The following is a 15,859-nucleotide window of genomic DNA, read 5'->3' as shown; positions in this document are numbered from 1 at the left end:
GCGACGGATACGTGGCAAGAAATTCCTGGGCTCGCACCGGAACGGCGGGACGGCGGGCCGACTGCGGAAGTGAGGAAAAGCCCGCGAACGGGGCGAGGCGAAGCGGCGATTTACGCGCGCACATTTCCCGCGTGGTCGACGGCCGCTGCGCGCGCTGGTGCAAGTACAACACGCTAATGCAAGTACGACACGCCGGTGCACTTGTGTGCGTGCGAACGGATCAGCTGAGTGCCAGCTGTGCCGCGCACGTCGGCCAATCAACGCCGGGGACAGCGTACGGCATTGCGCCATCGTTCCGGCGTTCCCGCGAAACGCCAATTCGTAGGCGCCAGCCAGGTCGCATCGCGCGCGGCAGAAGCGCGCTCGGCCCGCGTACGCGTCTTCCAACTTGTGTCGTCCGTGAGTGCATACCCGTGTCAGAGTGAACGCGAAGGTGCTCGTGCTTCTCCATCAATACGTTGAAGCCGCGGTGACGACCGCAAGGCGAGAAAACGACAGCGAAACGAGCGGGTGATACATACAAACGCGTGCGCGTCGCCTTGGTCGCATGCCGCCCCGGCACCGGTCTTCGCGCCCTTCGTTCATTGCCCAACGACCCTCCGAGCTTGACCGAAGCCTACCTGAACTCTGGAACGTACGTTTGCCTACACGGTTAGCGTCCCCTGCTGCAGTTTCGGCGACAATTGCACCCGGACGAGCCACCGGAGCGTGGCCCTTCTGCGGGACGACGCCGATCCCGGATCGCGATTTACCGCCCGCAACGGGACGAAGTATAGTGCGGATAGCGGGGTATGCCGCAGCCGAGGACTCGTCGCGGAGTCGTGTGTGAGATCTGCTACGAGAATTCCCAAAATTTTTTCCTTTTTTGAGGTTATGATCCGCATATAGAGGGCGTCAGAGAAGCCGCAAAGGGTTGGTCGTCGTTTCGCGCGCTGCTCTCCCGCGCTTCCACATCCACGTCCTCGGTTTTTCGCGGATTATCGTCAACTTGCAGACCAGCGCGAGCCGCAAAACAGCACGCGGGGGAGATCGATGAATTTTCCGGCCCGGAAAATTCACACCGACCGAAAATAGTGCGCCGACACGTTAATTCCGAGGCGGTCAAGAGAACGTGCATTATGGCGATCGGGCGCGCTTAGGGTTCGCGCGCTCCTCCGCTTTTCATCGCTTTCCCGGCAATATCGTCGCCCCCGGATCGGAAAAACCGAGCGAGCCCGCACTCCAAGGGTCTCCGGCATCGAGCGCGCTCGAGGAAAATTTATTCAGACGGCAAATATTTTTTGTACACGTTGGCAATCGCGCGGCAAGATGCCACAGAACAGGTGAGTAATCCACGTTCCATTTGGTGTAAAATTTTAGATATATCTCGCTCCCGTGGTCTACGATTCGTTTAGCTTACGGTGAAATTGATTCAGCGCCCATCAATTGCCCGATTAAAAATATTCTTTTTCCATTTGCGCTCAAAAATTTTACGCCTATAACCTTTTTTCTCATGGGTGATTTCTGTTCTGAATTTTTAGCAGCTTTCCTTCAGCATTGTGACCATTTGTTGTTTTCCGATTATTATTTCGATTGCGCTTTTTACGACTATCGTTAAGAATCTACGAAACAACATGATTTAGCTCCGAAATTTTTTTTACGATTATGCAACTTTTTTATGTTAAATGGAAGTAACTTTGGAAAATATTTCTTTCGTCCAGCTTACTTCAAAGATTTTTAGATATAAACGATACTAAAGAACACACGTGTACGGACAAAAATAATTACCTTGAAATAACGTTTAGTTTACAGGAAAAGAAGTCACAAACTTACTTGCAGGGAGGCAAGGTGCAGTCTCTGAAACGTAAGAGGCGTGCGACAGAACTCACAGAGGATTCAGAAAACATATATCCTCCTAGTAAGGTTGCAGCGTTATCTCACGTTTCATATACAGATTCTTGTCATGCTGCACACTCAGTAGATGCTGCATACACTCCCCAACATCAAACTTCTCCATTGAAAGAGCAGCAGGAGCCAGCTACCTGGTCAGAATTAAGAGCTGCAACTTGTTTTTTAACACCTTCAGCTTCCAACAACACATCTATCCGACCTAGTCCACTGCCATCTTTTCCATGGGCAGATGGCTCCCAGGTATGGTCTCTTATGTGCCTTGGAGATCAGAAAACTTTAATTCAAAGGGATCCAGAAATGTTTCAAAGGCATCCAGCTTTGCAACCACGGATGAGAGCAATTTTATTAGACTGGTTGATTGAAGTCTGTGAGGTGTACAAATTACATAGAGAAACTTATTATCTTGCTATGGATTATATAGACAGATACCTATCTATTCATCATGATGTACCTAAAAATCAATTGCAACTTATAGGAATAACTTGTCTTTTTATTGCTTCTAAGGTTTGTAATTTTTTTTTTTTTTTTAGAATTATGTTTATCGAACGGTTATATAATAAAATATTAAATAAAACTTTTGACTTTTAATTTTTACAATAAAAATATATCTGCATTTAGCAAATCGGAATATAAAATTAATAATAAAATAATCTTACAGGTTGAAGAAATATATCCACCGAAAATCGCGGAATTCGCGTATGTTACTGACGGTGCCTGTACAGAAGAAGAAATTTTAGGAACAGAATTAATGATTTTAAAAGGACTTGGATGGAACTTGTCTCCGATAACCACTCCGGGATGGCTCAATATTTATATGCAAATTGAATCGGGCGACTCGTCCAGACCAAACACTTTCATATATCCACAGTATGGTGGTTTGCAATATTCGCAAGCGGCTCAATTATTAGATTTGGCGACTTTAGACGAAGGCTGCTTAAAATTTCCGTACAGTCATATAGCTGCAGCAGCAATTTACCATACCCAAGGGAGGGAATGTGCATTAAGGGTGTCCCGATTGTCGTGGGAACAGCTGTCTTCTTGCGTCAAGTGGCTCACAGCGTTCGCTACTACTGTCGCGGAAGAGGAATCCCAATCCCTCTTACGGTCCACAATTACACCTGTGGACACGCATACCGGATCCGGACTAAAGGCCACTGTACCTAATATTGTTGTGGATGAGTCGCATCGCATACAGACTCACGTGGTCGATTTAAATATGTTAGAGAAGGCACAGCAACGATTAGCCGGGGAAATTTCCAGTATTTGCGCGAACAATTCAGACACAAATACTGAATCTGGTCGGCAAAGTCCGAACGAGAGTGGCCTTTTAACTCCGCCGTCTAGTAATCAAAAGAATTCTCCGTTGGCAGCATGCCCGACACCGCAGTTGCATTATACATAATTGAATATCTTGCAAGTTTTTTGTGTACCGTATATGGTAAATTTTTACATTTACTGTATAGCACCCATGAATTAAGGTACAGTAATTCATGTTCAAACAAATCATTTGAAGAACATGCGTGCCTTACGTAAGGGAAGATGCTGATAATGTTAAACATTGTGACATGTTATTGTAAATAATACGATTCTTCCTAATCACATTCACTTTAGCAAACAATTGTACTTTTGTAGTGACAATGAGAAATTCAGTACAAGCGTTTTTTTCCGATTATAACATTAACGCATAAATTAGCGGAAGTAATTCGACATCACTTATTTTATTATATACACTTGGAGAAACGTTTTGTGGCTTTGCACGATTTATAAATATTTCACAAAGCGTACCGTTATGATTTTAAGTAGCAACCTTATTTGGTTGCCTGCTGTGATTATATATTTGATACGATAAAATTTTTTACATCTCACATTAACAGATTAGGTTTAATTTGTGTTTATCATCTCGTAAAAATTTGTCGACACGAGAAGAGAAACTAGTGCCTGCAACAAGTGTCCTTAAATAATTTTTCAACATATTTTTTGAAAGAAAGCATTGTGAATAGTATTCTTTTATACAACTTTCTTTATTACGATACAATGTATTACGGCAACGTGTTACCTCGCCGACTGAATACATTTTTATTAAATATGTGTATGTAAATTTGGAATAATATTGAAAATAAACCTTTGTATCAATTCGGAGTGTGTGGTGATGGATAAGCGTGCATGCATGTGTGTACGTATGTGTGTGTAAAAGGATTGAGTGCGATGGTTGAATAAAAATAAAAAAAAAAAGACTAATAATCTTAAATTAGCATTAAAATTTTGTGGTGAATTTTCACTGCCTAGTATATAGTAATGTGGCAGTTTATAAATATTTGTAAGATAAGTTTGACAATAAATATTTTGCAAATTTATGTTACTGCGAACAATAATTGTTTCTCATCTTCGAGCGGATAGACAATAAAAAAAAAAAAAATTAATTAATAACACGAATGTAAAATAGAAAAATTCAGATATATGTTTAAAGTGAAAAATTGTATTTGTAGAACGAACAAGACAATCCGACGATTATCTTCGAGTCAAAGTCGTCTCGTTCGGTTTATATAACGACAGATCCAAGTTACTACAAGTTGAAGAAGGATTTTAATCGAGCACCACTGGCGACCGACAACAACGGGCGGGTCAATTGCCTCTGGATTTCAAACTTGAACGACAGTCGATTAGTATCGATATAAGACGCGCGTGTTGCCCACCGTCCGGTGGCGCCATCGTGGTAGCCGGTCAAACGCAACGGCGCACGCTGATTCGTCCCTCCGTTCGCATTCAAGTTTATCAAACGACTCGAAGCCGTTACTGCCGTTTAGTCGAGTAGTCGTGGATCCCTCAACGAATTTGCCCGCTCATCTCGCACGGACGGTGGATGTGTGCCGCACGGTTGCGTGCTTTGAGGCTGTATGTACATCGGCCGGGACGGCGTGCTCGCCGGATTTCAATGCCAGTGTCAGTGATATTTTGCTGCCGAGTGACGTGAAGTGCGAATACGTCTCAGCTCGCGGTGAGTTCTCCTCGTTGACGAAAAACGAATCCGGTGAAAGTGCCACACAAGCCTTTCATCCTCGTACGTCGAGCTCTGTTCTTTATATCGTGGCCATGCATCGCAGCCTGAACGAGCTCACGAATACTACTTCGATGGAGTATTAGAGGCAGGGACCAAGGCTCTCGATTATCTACCAAACGAAGCTTACCAAGACGTCGCCTGATCGTTCACGAAATTGTCAAGACTTGGTCAATATTCTTGAAGATTTTTTTTGTATACTTTTGTGGGAATAAAGGAAGTCGATAAGCTACGAGTGAACAGCACAGGTAAATAATTTAATATGTATTATATTTTGTAATTTTTTTTTTTATTTCTTAATTATATACATATTATATATTTAATTATTTAATATATTAATATTAATACAAGTTGCAGCATAGCTGCTTGAATTAAATAAATTAATGTTTTGTTCATTAATTTATTTTTAATCCAGATAAGTTTTAACAAGAACTGAAAATAATATCTGATATTTTGTACTAGGAAAACGAGATAAGTATTCGACGTATTGAAGAGGAAATCTCAGAATGTCGAGCCCAAGAGGAGTTTCTCGCGAGGGTACGAGAATCGTACTGAAAGAAATAACTGCAACTCTACACAATTCGTCGCAAAATCATTCATGCCAACAAAAGGTACTTGACAATTATTTTTCTATTTTTTTTCCTTCTGTCTTTACTTAATTTCTTTCTTGCTTTTGTTCTTCGGAGAGAGTCATTCCGATGACACCGAGGAAAGCTAAAATGTTCGCGATTTTATTTTTTAATCCCACCGTTTGCATGGAATTAATAATTCGCCTTGAAAAAGGCAGGAAAGGATGTCTGCATTCGGTTCTTATTGTCCGTCTGTTCTCTTTGTATCCTCTTTCACGCTTCCTTCTTCATTTCTGCGACTGACAGTCAGACTGGAGTATTTCTATAAATAAACTCGGTATCTCTCAAGAAGTAGAAACAAAAATAAATTGCGTTTTCCGCCACGCAGGAAACAATTTTTTTTTACGCGTGTACGTGTATGTGTGTAAGAAACATGTTGGTTTATAATTAGATAACTTTGGTTTTGATTCGACACATCTGTTCTTATATTTTTCATATTTTTTTATTTTTTAAAATTACGATTATTATTAAAATTAATGTATATATTTTTTAAAGATATTTTTTTGCATTTGTTAAATTTTCAAATTGCTTTATATTATACAGTGTAATTCGAAATGTTTATAAAATGTAAATACTTTATTTTGCTGTGTGTCTTTTTATGTTTTATGTCGAGGGTGTTAACCCGCGTCGAATAGTGTCCCCTAAAAAAAAAAAGAAAAAAAACACACATGCATGTACACTCGATATTCAACCGCAACATCGGAATTCGCTCAAGAATTCTTCGACACTTGGCTCGAAACGTTTCCGGGGTCCCCTCGTACTCGTCTTATCACGCGACGTTCCTCCACCGAGTGTGTCTCTATCGCTCCAGATAGCGCCACGCCGGTTGGTCACGTCGCGTCTCACGATTCTTAGGCTTATTACACAATGCGGACTTAACAAGAAAAGGAATCGGAGTGCGTTGGAATTCTTATCTCCGGTTCCGTTCGATTAATCACCTTTTGTCTCGCAGCGAGCCCTCGTGCCGGCGCGCAGTAAAGTACGAAATGCAGAACAATCGGGAGACAATGGACAATGAATGACCGGGCCGCAACAGTACGCAATAGCAACGCGAGCGAACGGAATTCCGACGCATTGAAGTCCCACCTCGTTGCCCTCCCCCTCGGTCCGCGTGTTGTGTAATAAGCCTTACGCGGCGCGCGATGGCTGAGAATCCTGTTCCCACCACTTCCATAGTTGGTGATCTTTGCGGCATAATGTCCGTACGGCGTGTGCGCGGCCGGACGGTATGGCTCGGTGCAGCTAGTGCTAGTACACATCACCGTGGCACGGCGTCGACGATGTTACTCGCGATGCAGCCTCTGCAACCGGAAGTCCGTACGACGCGTGGCATCCGTCTAATGTAAGGCTCGTCCTCGCGGCCCAGGATCTCGGATTTATACTCGGCAGAAGGTGAGGCGGTTACCCCGTTATCTTATCCTTTTCTCCGCGGCGGCTCCTTCGCGCGTGCTGGTTCCGCGTATGTGCACGCGTCGCGCCGCGGTGAGTGTGTCTGTCGGGTCCAACACACGGACGGCGGCGGTAGTGATGATAGCGATAGTTGTGTGCCAGTGGCGGTGCTGGTGGTGGACGAAGTCGCTGGAGTATCGACTAGGAAGCGCGGCGGGCTAATATTAGAATTTCGACGGGAGAGGAGATATACCTGCCATTCATCTCCCGTCGCGGAGTCCTCTTCTCGGCCCCGTTTTTTCTCGCGCGAGCGTTCTCCTCTTCTCAGAATCGGGACGTTTTATCGTCGAGACCTGCCTTGTGGTCGGTGCCTTCCAACGCGCGGCTTTGAATATATGTCACGGGGATGGGTGCCGTGTGCTTCGATCGATTAGGAAAAACTTGATTCGATACCTGGTCGTTTTGTTAATTAAACGCCTTTTTCCTTGCCTTCTCCTCGTTTTCTTCCGTTCATTTTTTTTTTTCCTCCCGTGCCCTCCTTCCCTCCCTCTTTTTCTGCTCGCCTCGCTCTTTCTCTCACTCTCGTTGCCTTCTCTCTCCGTTCTTAACGATTTATCGCTATTATGTATAATAATAATTTATAACAATTACTATTATTATTATTTCGCTGTTATTTATTTATTTATTATTATTTATTATCTTTTTAACGTACTCTTTCTTTCGTTAATTAATTTCTATTATCAAGATCGCACAACATTCCGGATTTTCGCTTCGCGATTTCTATAATTCACCGTTGCCGAGATATTGATAATAGCGCGATAGAGGATCGCGTGTGCCTCGTTAACGACGCTTTTCTGGTACGCGCTCGTCTTACCCGAAGTAACTGGGAGACGTGAACGACGTCGAAGTGTCAAGTGCCGCCGTTAAGTACGAGTTGAAAAGCTAAAGAGAGGCTCGGTTTATCGCGCCGCATCTTATCGTTTGAGGGATGAGAGGGAAAAAGAGAGACACACCCCGCGGTGGCGATGAGAGGCCTCCTTTAGCGCGGTTAAATAAGAATGAGTCATTCCGGCGGTTGCGTTGTATTCTCGACGGTGTCAAGAACACGCCGAATAAGGATTGCGAGGGAATTGCGTTTTGTAGTAAACGAGACTCTCGTGCCTCACGCCGTATGTTCCATTCGTTGATCTTATTTAGGCTGAAAAAGAAAAAATTAATTCGCCCCGGTATGATTTCGTCCGGCGACGAAATCTTAAAATTAATATTATTATTTAGTTATAAATAATTATATCGTTGTTGTTGTTATTAATATTGTTGTGACTATACTATATCATTATTATTACAAGCCAAAGAATAAAACTGACAAATAATTATTTCTATCTTTAAAGATAAATATATAATAAATATATAAATATAAAGTTGAATAACGTAAAGAAACTGATTCGTTCGAGTAATAATCAATTATATTGTCTGCTTTATTCATGATTATGATTACGCTAAGTATTTGAAGAAATTAAAAGCGTAAAAAATATCGTTATGCACATCGTAGGAAATAAAAAAAAGGAAACAGACACTTGAATGAGGATTAATCCTCAAATAGAACACTGGGTTAGAGTAACTTCATACACTTGTTAAACGTTAAAATTGTTAAAGGACTCACGTTTTTTTTTCCCCCAATATCACTAACATATCACTGACATATCCTACTTTTTGTATCGTTTAGTTTATAGTTAAAAAAATAATTTTATTTTAAATTGATACATTATACTCCCAAGTATTTTTTTTTTTAAGTCAAGATAGCGTGTGCTAGTTTGTATTAATTTCGAAATTATTCCGGCGCGGTATATTTCTTCGGTAATAGAAATAATCGTGCCAAGGATATAAACACGGGGAAAGTGAAACCGCCTTCTTTGATCCCGAGCGAAAATATGGGACCGTGTTATGTGTTATTAATGGAAATCAAAGGTGGAAGTTTGTGGAGAAGTCATGGGAAATCTTTTAACGGTAATTTTCTGATATATAATAATGCCGCACCTTATAACATTGTTCATATCGCACCGTGCCACAAATTAACAAGTGTCCATAATTATCAGCACTTTGCCCGATTGCCCGATAACAGCAGCTGGTCTTTAAGACGTGTACTTCCGTAACTGTCGTCGTGCACAAGCGAGCGGAACTGGCAAAAAGCCTTTCCCTCCCAGTGACTTATAATTAGCCTGGGCGTGAAGTGATTGCGCAATTTCTTTTACGAAAAGTCAAACCTCACACTGTCAGCTGACTTAGAGACGTAGTCGCAAAATCGTCAGTAAGCATAGACATTTCGCAGATCGCAGATCGGCGGCGACTGCCATAATATGGAATACATTAACAAACTTTTTCATCGTTCCGTGAGCGCGGAAAAGTCTCCTTCGCCCATACCGGCGGTATATTTTCGACAAAAAAAGAAGTTAAAAAGCTTATTTTTTTTTTTTTATTTTAGTAAAAGTTGCAGGACGGACGTGAAGAATATTTTTCTGCCTTGTATTAAAATAAAAAAAAATCGTAGAACAACGATTGTGTGTTTAACGAGTGCTTGACTTAAAAAAAAAAAAAAAATAGTACTCTTGTGGAATGCTTTAATGTCTTAATACTAATGTTCTTTTTTTTTTTAGAGCGGCAACGATAATCCTGTGACTGCTGCGAAAACAGAGCATGAGATTAAAGTTCGCTTCGCCCGCGAGTTTGCCGATGTAGGATCGACGTCGGAGAATATCTACTTAGCTCGGGAGAGTCTTTCTTCGGCCAGCAGTTTCCACAGTCTCAGCAGCGCTTTTAGCACCAAAAGCAGCAGCGGTATATGTCTCGATTCGACATCTGAGATTGTAGATGACGTGGATACATCGTACATAAACTCCAACATACCTGGTGTTGAGGATCTGATTCTTGCGTGCGCGGATATCCATTTGGAGTCCGAGTGCGATCTTCAGGATCAGGATCTCAGTCAAGATCAGACTTTCAGGTCGGCTATAGACGAGATACCATTTCCCACAAGCGAGTCTTCCCTTAATGAAGATTTATTGGATAACGCTGGCAATGAAACGCAAGTGTTAAAGAGTTCTCCGTCTCACGAAGCATCTTTAAATGAAACGCCTAGCTTAGAATTGCCTAGCAATAGATTACCTGTACAAGAGTCACAACCCGCGACTTCTCATCTTTTTTCGGGAGAGAACGTTCCACCGCAAGAAAGTGCTGACACAGTGAACGAGGCTGAAGCGTGCAACGTAGCGAACGATATTGCAAAGGATTCACTGCCGACAAGTAGTGAAAACAACGATCAGCTGAATGTAGAAACCACTGTTTCGTCTAGCGATACAACTTTCAACGTAATTACATCTAACGAGAAGCAAGGAAACGATTGCACCTCCGAAATATTATCTGTAGAAAATCCACAATTGTATCCTGTTGAAATTTCTGTTCCGTCCACTTTTTCATTAGCACCACACGCAGATGTTTCGTCATCTAGTGTAACCAATATATCTGAGTTAGACGATACTGTTATTAAAACGAAAGAAACGAGTTCCGGAGTACAGGTTTCCGGATCGGAGATTAAGCCGGATATATCAGCAGAATTGTCGTCTGTCGACAATCTTGATGCACCGTCGCAGACTATAAATAATTCTGTTGTTGAAGAGAAGAGGACCGAAACTAATAAAGAGCAAGAACCTCAGTTAGATAGTTGCATTATATTACATCGAGAAGATAATACACAATCGCTAAACGAGACCAGTACTGTAGAATCAAATACATCAGAAGTCGAGAACTTGCAAACGAGTATCGATAAGAAAGATTTGGAAACAGAGAATAACGTAGTAGTGAACGAGATACAGGAACTATCTAAAAAAGAAGCTGCCACATGTAACGAGACTCACGTTATAGAAAAACAGTATAATCTGTCAGAAACTGTAATTATAGAAAAATGTAATATAGACAGTACAGCTGCGGCGAATAGTGAAAACGACGATCAGCTGAATGTAACAACTACCGTTTCGTCGAGCGATACAGCCGTCGTAATTACACCTAACGAGAAGCAAAGAAACGATTGCGCCTCGGAAGCATTACCTGTAGAAGATCCACAATTGTGTTGTCCTGCTAAAAGCGAAAATCCCACTGAAGATTTAGATCGTACGCTTACTTTACAAGAAGTGGACTTGAACTTCGAGGAATTGAATGAAGAGCAATACGAAAAGTTTAAGCCTCAACGACAGAGTACCACGTTAAACGAACCGTCGTATTTGAAGGATATTCAGTCCCCGGTAGACAAAGTTACGAATGATATACTTAATCCCTCGTTGGACTTCACAGACGATCTCGATAATTTTGTTACTGCGACACCCGCAAGTAAGTGCATTAAAAGCTCCTTTTCTTTTTTCTTAGCAATTTTATTATTACATTAATAATTTTTTAAACATTATTATTTTCAGTTTTCGAAGATCCCTCGACCTTCGATTTCTTATTAGCACGAAGTAATAATACGCATGCTAACCGCCTGAGAACAGAATCATTGTATGTTAAATTTGATCCATTGGTCTCGAACGCCAACATGTTGCCGCAAGGGAATGTCCAAACGATTAATGAAGAAAAGAATAGCAAAAATGAATCACCACTTGCTGACGTTGATACACCGAAACGGAATCCCGCCATAGCAGCTATAGACAGATTGCTTTTTTATAGTCCTCTTCCCAACACACCAGTGCAAAAGTTAGAGGAAGTTAAGGATAAAAATGTAAGCAAAAAAATATTTCGCAACTGTTATATGCATTTTAAATTATTATGTATTTATTTCATATTAATAAATTTTTTCAGGAGGAACCAGCAGAAGAGCCTAAATCTAATGCACCACTCATCGATGTAGATATGAGCAAAGAACTTACGCTTGTAAAAACGACGGTACTGCAGTTAGAAGAAGCATTGGAGAAGCAGAAAAAGGAACGCGAAGTATTAGAAAAACAAAAGAAAGATTATGAGGAAGAATTGGAAAGACAGAAGGCAACTTTCCAGGAAAAGATCAACAAGTTACAAGCGCAAATGGCACAAGAAAAAGAAAATAAAACTAATAATATTGCGTAAGTAATTCGCTCAAGTCGATTTAAATTTATATATCATTATTATACATCTTAAGTAAAATATGACAATATTTGATTTAGGGTTGTTGTGGAAGAATACGAAAAAACGATCAGTAGATTAACAACGGCACGGGAAAAAGATAAGGCAAAATTACAAGAGGAACTGCAAGCTGCAAACCATCATCTCACCAATACGGAGGCAGCATTTAACGATGTGCACCAAAAATATGAGAGACTTAAAGGAGTTGTATCGGTGTATAAAAATAATGAAACTGTATTAAAAGAAAGTATCCAGGAAAACGTTGAAACAATAAAAACGCTAGAAGCGCGATATGAGCAACTCAAAGGACACGCGATGACTCAATTAGAAAAGTATAATCGATATAATTTGAGATAGTATTGCCATGCTTTTTTTTTTTTTTTTTTAGGAAAATATGTATTAATGAATTTTTTTTACATTTTAGAGCTAATCTTGAGTTAGACGGAATACGGAAGCAGCACGAAGCGGAAACTGTAAAGCTGCATGCGATGATAAAGAAAGCAGAACTTAAGAGCAACTCGCTCGCCGAACTGGTAGAACAGAAAACCAAGGAGAACGAAGAACTTACAAAGATTTTAGACGAACTTATAGCGAGGGTCGGTCACGGAAACTCGGAATGAAAACAAAATTATCGCGATTACGGCGCGATTAGTCTTTATTTTTTTACTTGTCCTTCACTGTTTTAAATACAACATATGTTAGATACGATTGATGTATGAATACGTGCATAAACTCGTAAAGTTATTGCAACTTGCGTTTTACTTCAGAAAAACGCCTTTTATTAATTATTTATAAGTTGTGAAATATAACTATTTTAAAGCTATTAAAAACTATGCTTAAAAACACATTTTCATTTATACAATAAAAAATGTTTCAATACCCTGCATGTGGATGTGACAACATACAATCCCACGTTTGTATCTTGCTTTAAATATTATAACACATTTTATTTTAATATTAAGTTATATAAAAGTCATAGTTCAAACACATGTCGGTTAAGAATACAAGCACCCATTGGTTTGGTCATTTTAATAATGTCCTATTTGCCGAAAAGGCTAATTTCTCAACTTATAATTACGACTTAAATTTTACTAATCGTATTAACGAATACTGTCAATCCATCGGTCTAGTATCAATAAGAAATAATACGTGATGTTTGGCTAATTTCAGCATGCGATCACTTGTACTTCCAGGCTTCCGCGGAATATTTTTGTTTCCAAGATCGGGCATAAATTTCTTTACCGTACGCGCCAAGTTTGCAGCGTATTGTTTAAACTTCGGGTGATTCATGCCAATGCCTTTACTTCGTAAAGCCTCAGCTACTGCCCAAAGTAATTTCTATAAACAAGTAAAAAAATAAAGAATTATAATTAAGTTCTATCAAAGTGTACAATTTAAAACGAATAGAAAACTCAGCAATACATACCTTTTTATGAGTGTTGCTTAGTTCGTTTTTTTCTTGATTAAACGAAGTTTCATTTTTCGAAAGAACACTGCTCGATGAATGTCTGTCCCACATAATCTTGGAGGTGTTTTTCAATTCGTGTGTGCAATCAAATGATAAACTTTTCGGCCACTTTAATCGCGGTCCCTGCAACTCTTCTTCGCACTTTCTTTTCCTACTTTCCTCTCGCGAAGACGTTTGCTTTACGTCTTCAGACTCATTTTTTTGCGGCGTTGAAAATAGAACGCGCTTAATTTTTTGAGTTTCCGTGTTATTTGTACTTAATAATTTGCTAGGACCAGGATGATCTGACGGAGGACTTTGAAATAATGCGCGTTTCGAAGTTTCCAGCTTAGATTTACACGTATTTGATTCGTCCAGTACTAATCTTCGAACCACTTTTTTCTTTGCCGAACTCCGTGGACTTTTACCCCGAGGACTCTTGCCTCTCGGGCTTTTACCACGTAGACTTTTACCTCTTGGACTTTTCCCTTTCTTATTTGTGAGTTTCCTGTTTTATATAAAAATTTACATTTAATATATTAATACAAGTTCTGTTAATTACTGTCGCATTCAGAAAGATACGTACTTGATCGGTATCATTAATTGCCTTTTGTCAGTGAGTCCCAATCCTTGCAGATTAGCACTGCAAAAAGTTCTACGTCGTCTGGCTAAATGCATCAATCTCTTTTCCGGGCTTTGACCATTTCCGCGTTTTGTTAATAAACTTCGCTTTCTAGCACTTCCCGGTAACTGTTTCGAGAGCCATATATTACATGTAGACTGTGTCTCGGCTCCTATATACCTTTCACACAGCTTGACTGTTAAATTTTCGAACTCTTCCACAGTTCTGCTTCTGTTATAACTAAAATAAAATAAAAGATAATAATGATGCTAAAAGAAATTAAATATTTTACAGAAGACAAAGAGTATGTACTCACTGTATGCCATGAAATTTATGGAAGTAAGCCTGAGGCCATGCCAATGTTTTAACCTCTTCTTCATTAATTGTGTAATAAAGAAGGGGAGATTGCTTGCGAGGTACGTCTGAATTATCTACAATTGATGAAACTTTAATCGTGTCTTTAGCCGAGTTAGCATTAACCACATTTTCTGTCTTCTTAGAAACACTGCGTTGTACATTAGAGTTATTGCTATAGTCCGTGCTTAATTTGGTATCTCTTGCATCGTCAATTACCGAATTACAAGTGTTGTCAAGAGCATTAGTTAAATTGCTCGGAATATTTTTTGTGCTTTGATAAGAAATATTTTCGTCATTAGTTTCCGTAGCTTCTTCCTCCTTAGATTTCGTGCTTTCGCTGACCTCCAATTTTTCATTAGACAACGGATACCCATTATAGAACAATTGACGATTTTCGTAAATGTGCTGTAAGAAATCTGAGCAGTCGCTCTGGCACGTCGTGTGCCTTGGCGGCGGCGGGACGCCGCTTAAATACTTATTAATTTTAACTAGCCTGTAACTGTCCGACTTTGCAATTAATTCAGCCTGAGTAGGTCCTTGAGGTGGAATCGCTGCCACTACGCTATCGTTAACTAACGTTGCCACATTTTTGTTATTTATATCACTTTCGGTATCACTGTCAAACATTTCTGGACTAGAGACATGTGGGTATGCCTCCATAGTTTCAGAGCCTTCATATTGATTGATTAAATAGCGATCCATAATGAAATTAATTCATTACATTTATTTTACAAGAAATTTTATTGTGTAATTTTTTTTTTTTTTTGCTTTCGATGCTACAATCTGAAACAGTAACGATGAATGAAAAGTGGTCTTAAAAAGATTCTTGTTATATTTGAAACTTTTATGAGAAATTTTATCAACTATAGTATACTGCTTTAGTGATAATATTCCGCGAGAATCTTAAAAGGTATATCGCGATAACCGGAGCATCTGGCTAAGAAACGGAGTAGACACATTTGATTCGCATCGCGTTCGTCGTCTATTATAAATCACATAAATTAAATACGCGCAGCACACATTTACTTACATTTTACTATTATATACAAACGCAAAATGAGCGTTTTTCTTCTTTCACATGCGTCTATTTCTTACAGTCATCGATGTTTATAACCTCAAAATTAAATCCCGACGTCCGAACAGTCCTGACGATTTTTCGATTTGGAGGCAACGAACGACGGTGGAGGCTCGTAGCAGATTTTTTCAGAACTAACAAAATATAGTGTCCTATATTAAAAAGCGTCACTCGCACCGCGAAGGCTCCGAAAACGCTCGGAAGTGACAGGAAAGTAGGAGTAAGTTGATGGCATTGGGATCTTTTAAAAAAT

General features: G+C 40.2%; 3 protein-coding genes across 6 annotated transcripts; 2 read left to right on the top strand and 1 right to left on the bottom strand.

The window, feature by feature from the left end:
• Window positions 1-282: 282 nt before the first annotated feature.
• On the top strand, window positions 283-4,313 carry Cyce (cyclin E). Its single transcript, XM_070671736.1, has 3 exons — window positions 283-1,322; window positions 1,785-2,394; window positions 2,549-4,313. The coding sequence occupies exons 1-3, from the start codon at window positions 1,309-1,311 to the stop codon at window positions 3,290-3,292; spliced, it is 1,368 nt and encodes a 455-aa protein (XP_070527837.1). The 5' UTR covers window positions 283-1,308; the 3' UTR covers window positions 3,293-4,313.
• A 371-nt stretch (window positions 4,314-4,684) lies between these two features.
• On the top strand, window positions 4,685-12,950 carry Tacc (transforming acidic coiled-coil protein). 4 transcript variants are annotated; one of them, XM_070671727.1, is made up of 8 exons: window positions 4,685-4,885; window positions 4,992-5,193; window positions 5,408-5,556; window positions 9,615-11,340; window positions 11,424-11,725; window positions 11,806-12,065; window positions 12,147-12,437; window positions 12,530-12,950. In XM_070671727.1, the coding sequence occupies exons 3-8, from the start codon at window positions 5,452-5,454 to the stop codon at window positions 12,723-12,725; spliced, it is 2,880 nt and encodes a 959-aa protein (XP_070527828.1). In that variant the 5' UTR covers window positions 4,685-4,885; window positions 4,992-5,193; window positions 5,408-5,451; the 3' UTR covers window positions 12,726-12,950. The 4 variants fall into 4 exon arrangements, with proteins under 4 accessions (XP_070527828.1, XP_070527827.1, XP_070527830.1 ...); XM_070671726.1 differs by having other exon boundaries at window positions 4,685-5,193; XM_070671729.1 differs by lacking the exons at window positions 4,685-4,885; window positions 4,992-5,193; window positions 5,408-5,556 and adding an exon at window positions 8,255-8,967.
• Window positions 12,743-15,826, bottom strand: Mi (cyclin E-interacting protein minus). Its single transcript, XM_070671732.1, has 5 exons — window positions 15,562-15,826; window positions 14,491-15,314; window positions 14,139-14,414; window positions 13,532-14,060; window positions 12,743-13,443 (listed from the first exon to the last, which is right to left on the bottom strand). The coding sequence occupies exons 2-5, from the start codon at window positions 15,231-15,233 to the stop codon at window positions 13,219-13,221; spliced, it is 1,773 nt and encodes a 590-aa protein (XP_070527833.1). The 5' UTR covers window positions 15,234-15,314; window positions 15,562-15,826; the 3' UTR covers window positions 12,743-13,218.
• Between the last annotated feature and the right edge of the window lie 33 nt (window positions 15,827-15,859).

This window comes from Cardiocondyla obscurior, linkage group LG24 (assembly GCF_019399895.1).
Source record: "Cardiocondyla obscurior isolate alpha-2009 linkage group LG24, Cobs3.1, whole genome shotgun sequence".
Taxonomy (NCBI): domain Eukaryota; kingdom Metazoa; phylum Arthropoda; class Insecta; order Hymenoptera; family Formicidae; genus Cardiocondyla; species Cardiocondyla obscurior.
The sequence above is the reverse complement of the archived record's forward strand: the minus strand, read 5'-3'. Positions and strand labels throughout refer to the sequence as shown.

What these genes read in the sequence shown, in the direction of transcription:
- Tacc (XM_070671727.1), top strand. Translation starts at nt 5,452, where the DNA reads ATGTCGAGCCCAAGAGGAGTTTCTCGCGAGGGTACGAGAATCGTACTG. An exon ending in ATCATTCATGCCAACAAAAG is followed by an intron (nt 5,557 to 9,614) that starts GTACTTGACAAT and finishes TTTTTTTTTTAG; the next exon opens with AGCGGCAACGATAATCCTGT. An exon ending in GCGATGACTCAATTAGAAAA is followed by an intron (nt 12,438 to 12,529) that starts GTATAATCGATA and finishes TTTACATTTTAG; the next exon opens with AGCTAATCTTGAGTTAGACG.
- Mi (XM_070671732.1), bottom strand. Translation starts at nt 15,233, where the DNA reads ATGGATCGCTATTTAATCAATCAATATGAAGGCTCTGAAACTATGGAG. An exon ending in CAATTAATGATACCGATCAA is followed by an intron (nt 14,061 to 14,138) that starts GTACGTATCTTT and finishes TATATAAAACAG; the next exon opens with GAAACTCACAAATAAGAAAG. An exon ending in TAAGCAACACTCATAAAAAG is followed by an intron (nt 13,444 to 13,531) that starts GTATGTATTGCT and finishes ACTTGTTTATAG; the next exon opens with AAATTACTTTGGGCAGTAGC.
- Cyce (XM_070671736.1), top strand. An exon ending in GTCTTTTTATTGCTTCTAAG is followed by an intron (nt 2,395 to 2,548) that starts GTTTGTAATTTT and finishes ATAATCTTACAG; the next exon opens with GTTGAAGAAATATATCCACC.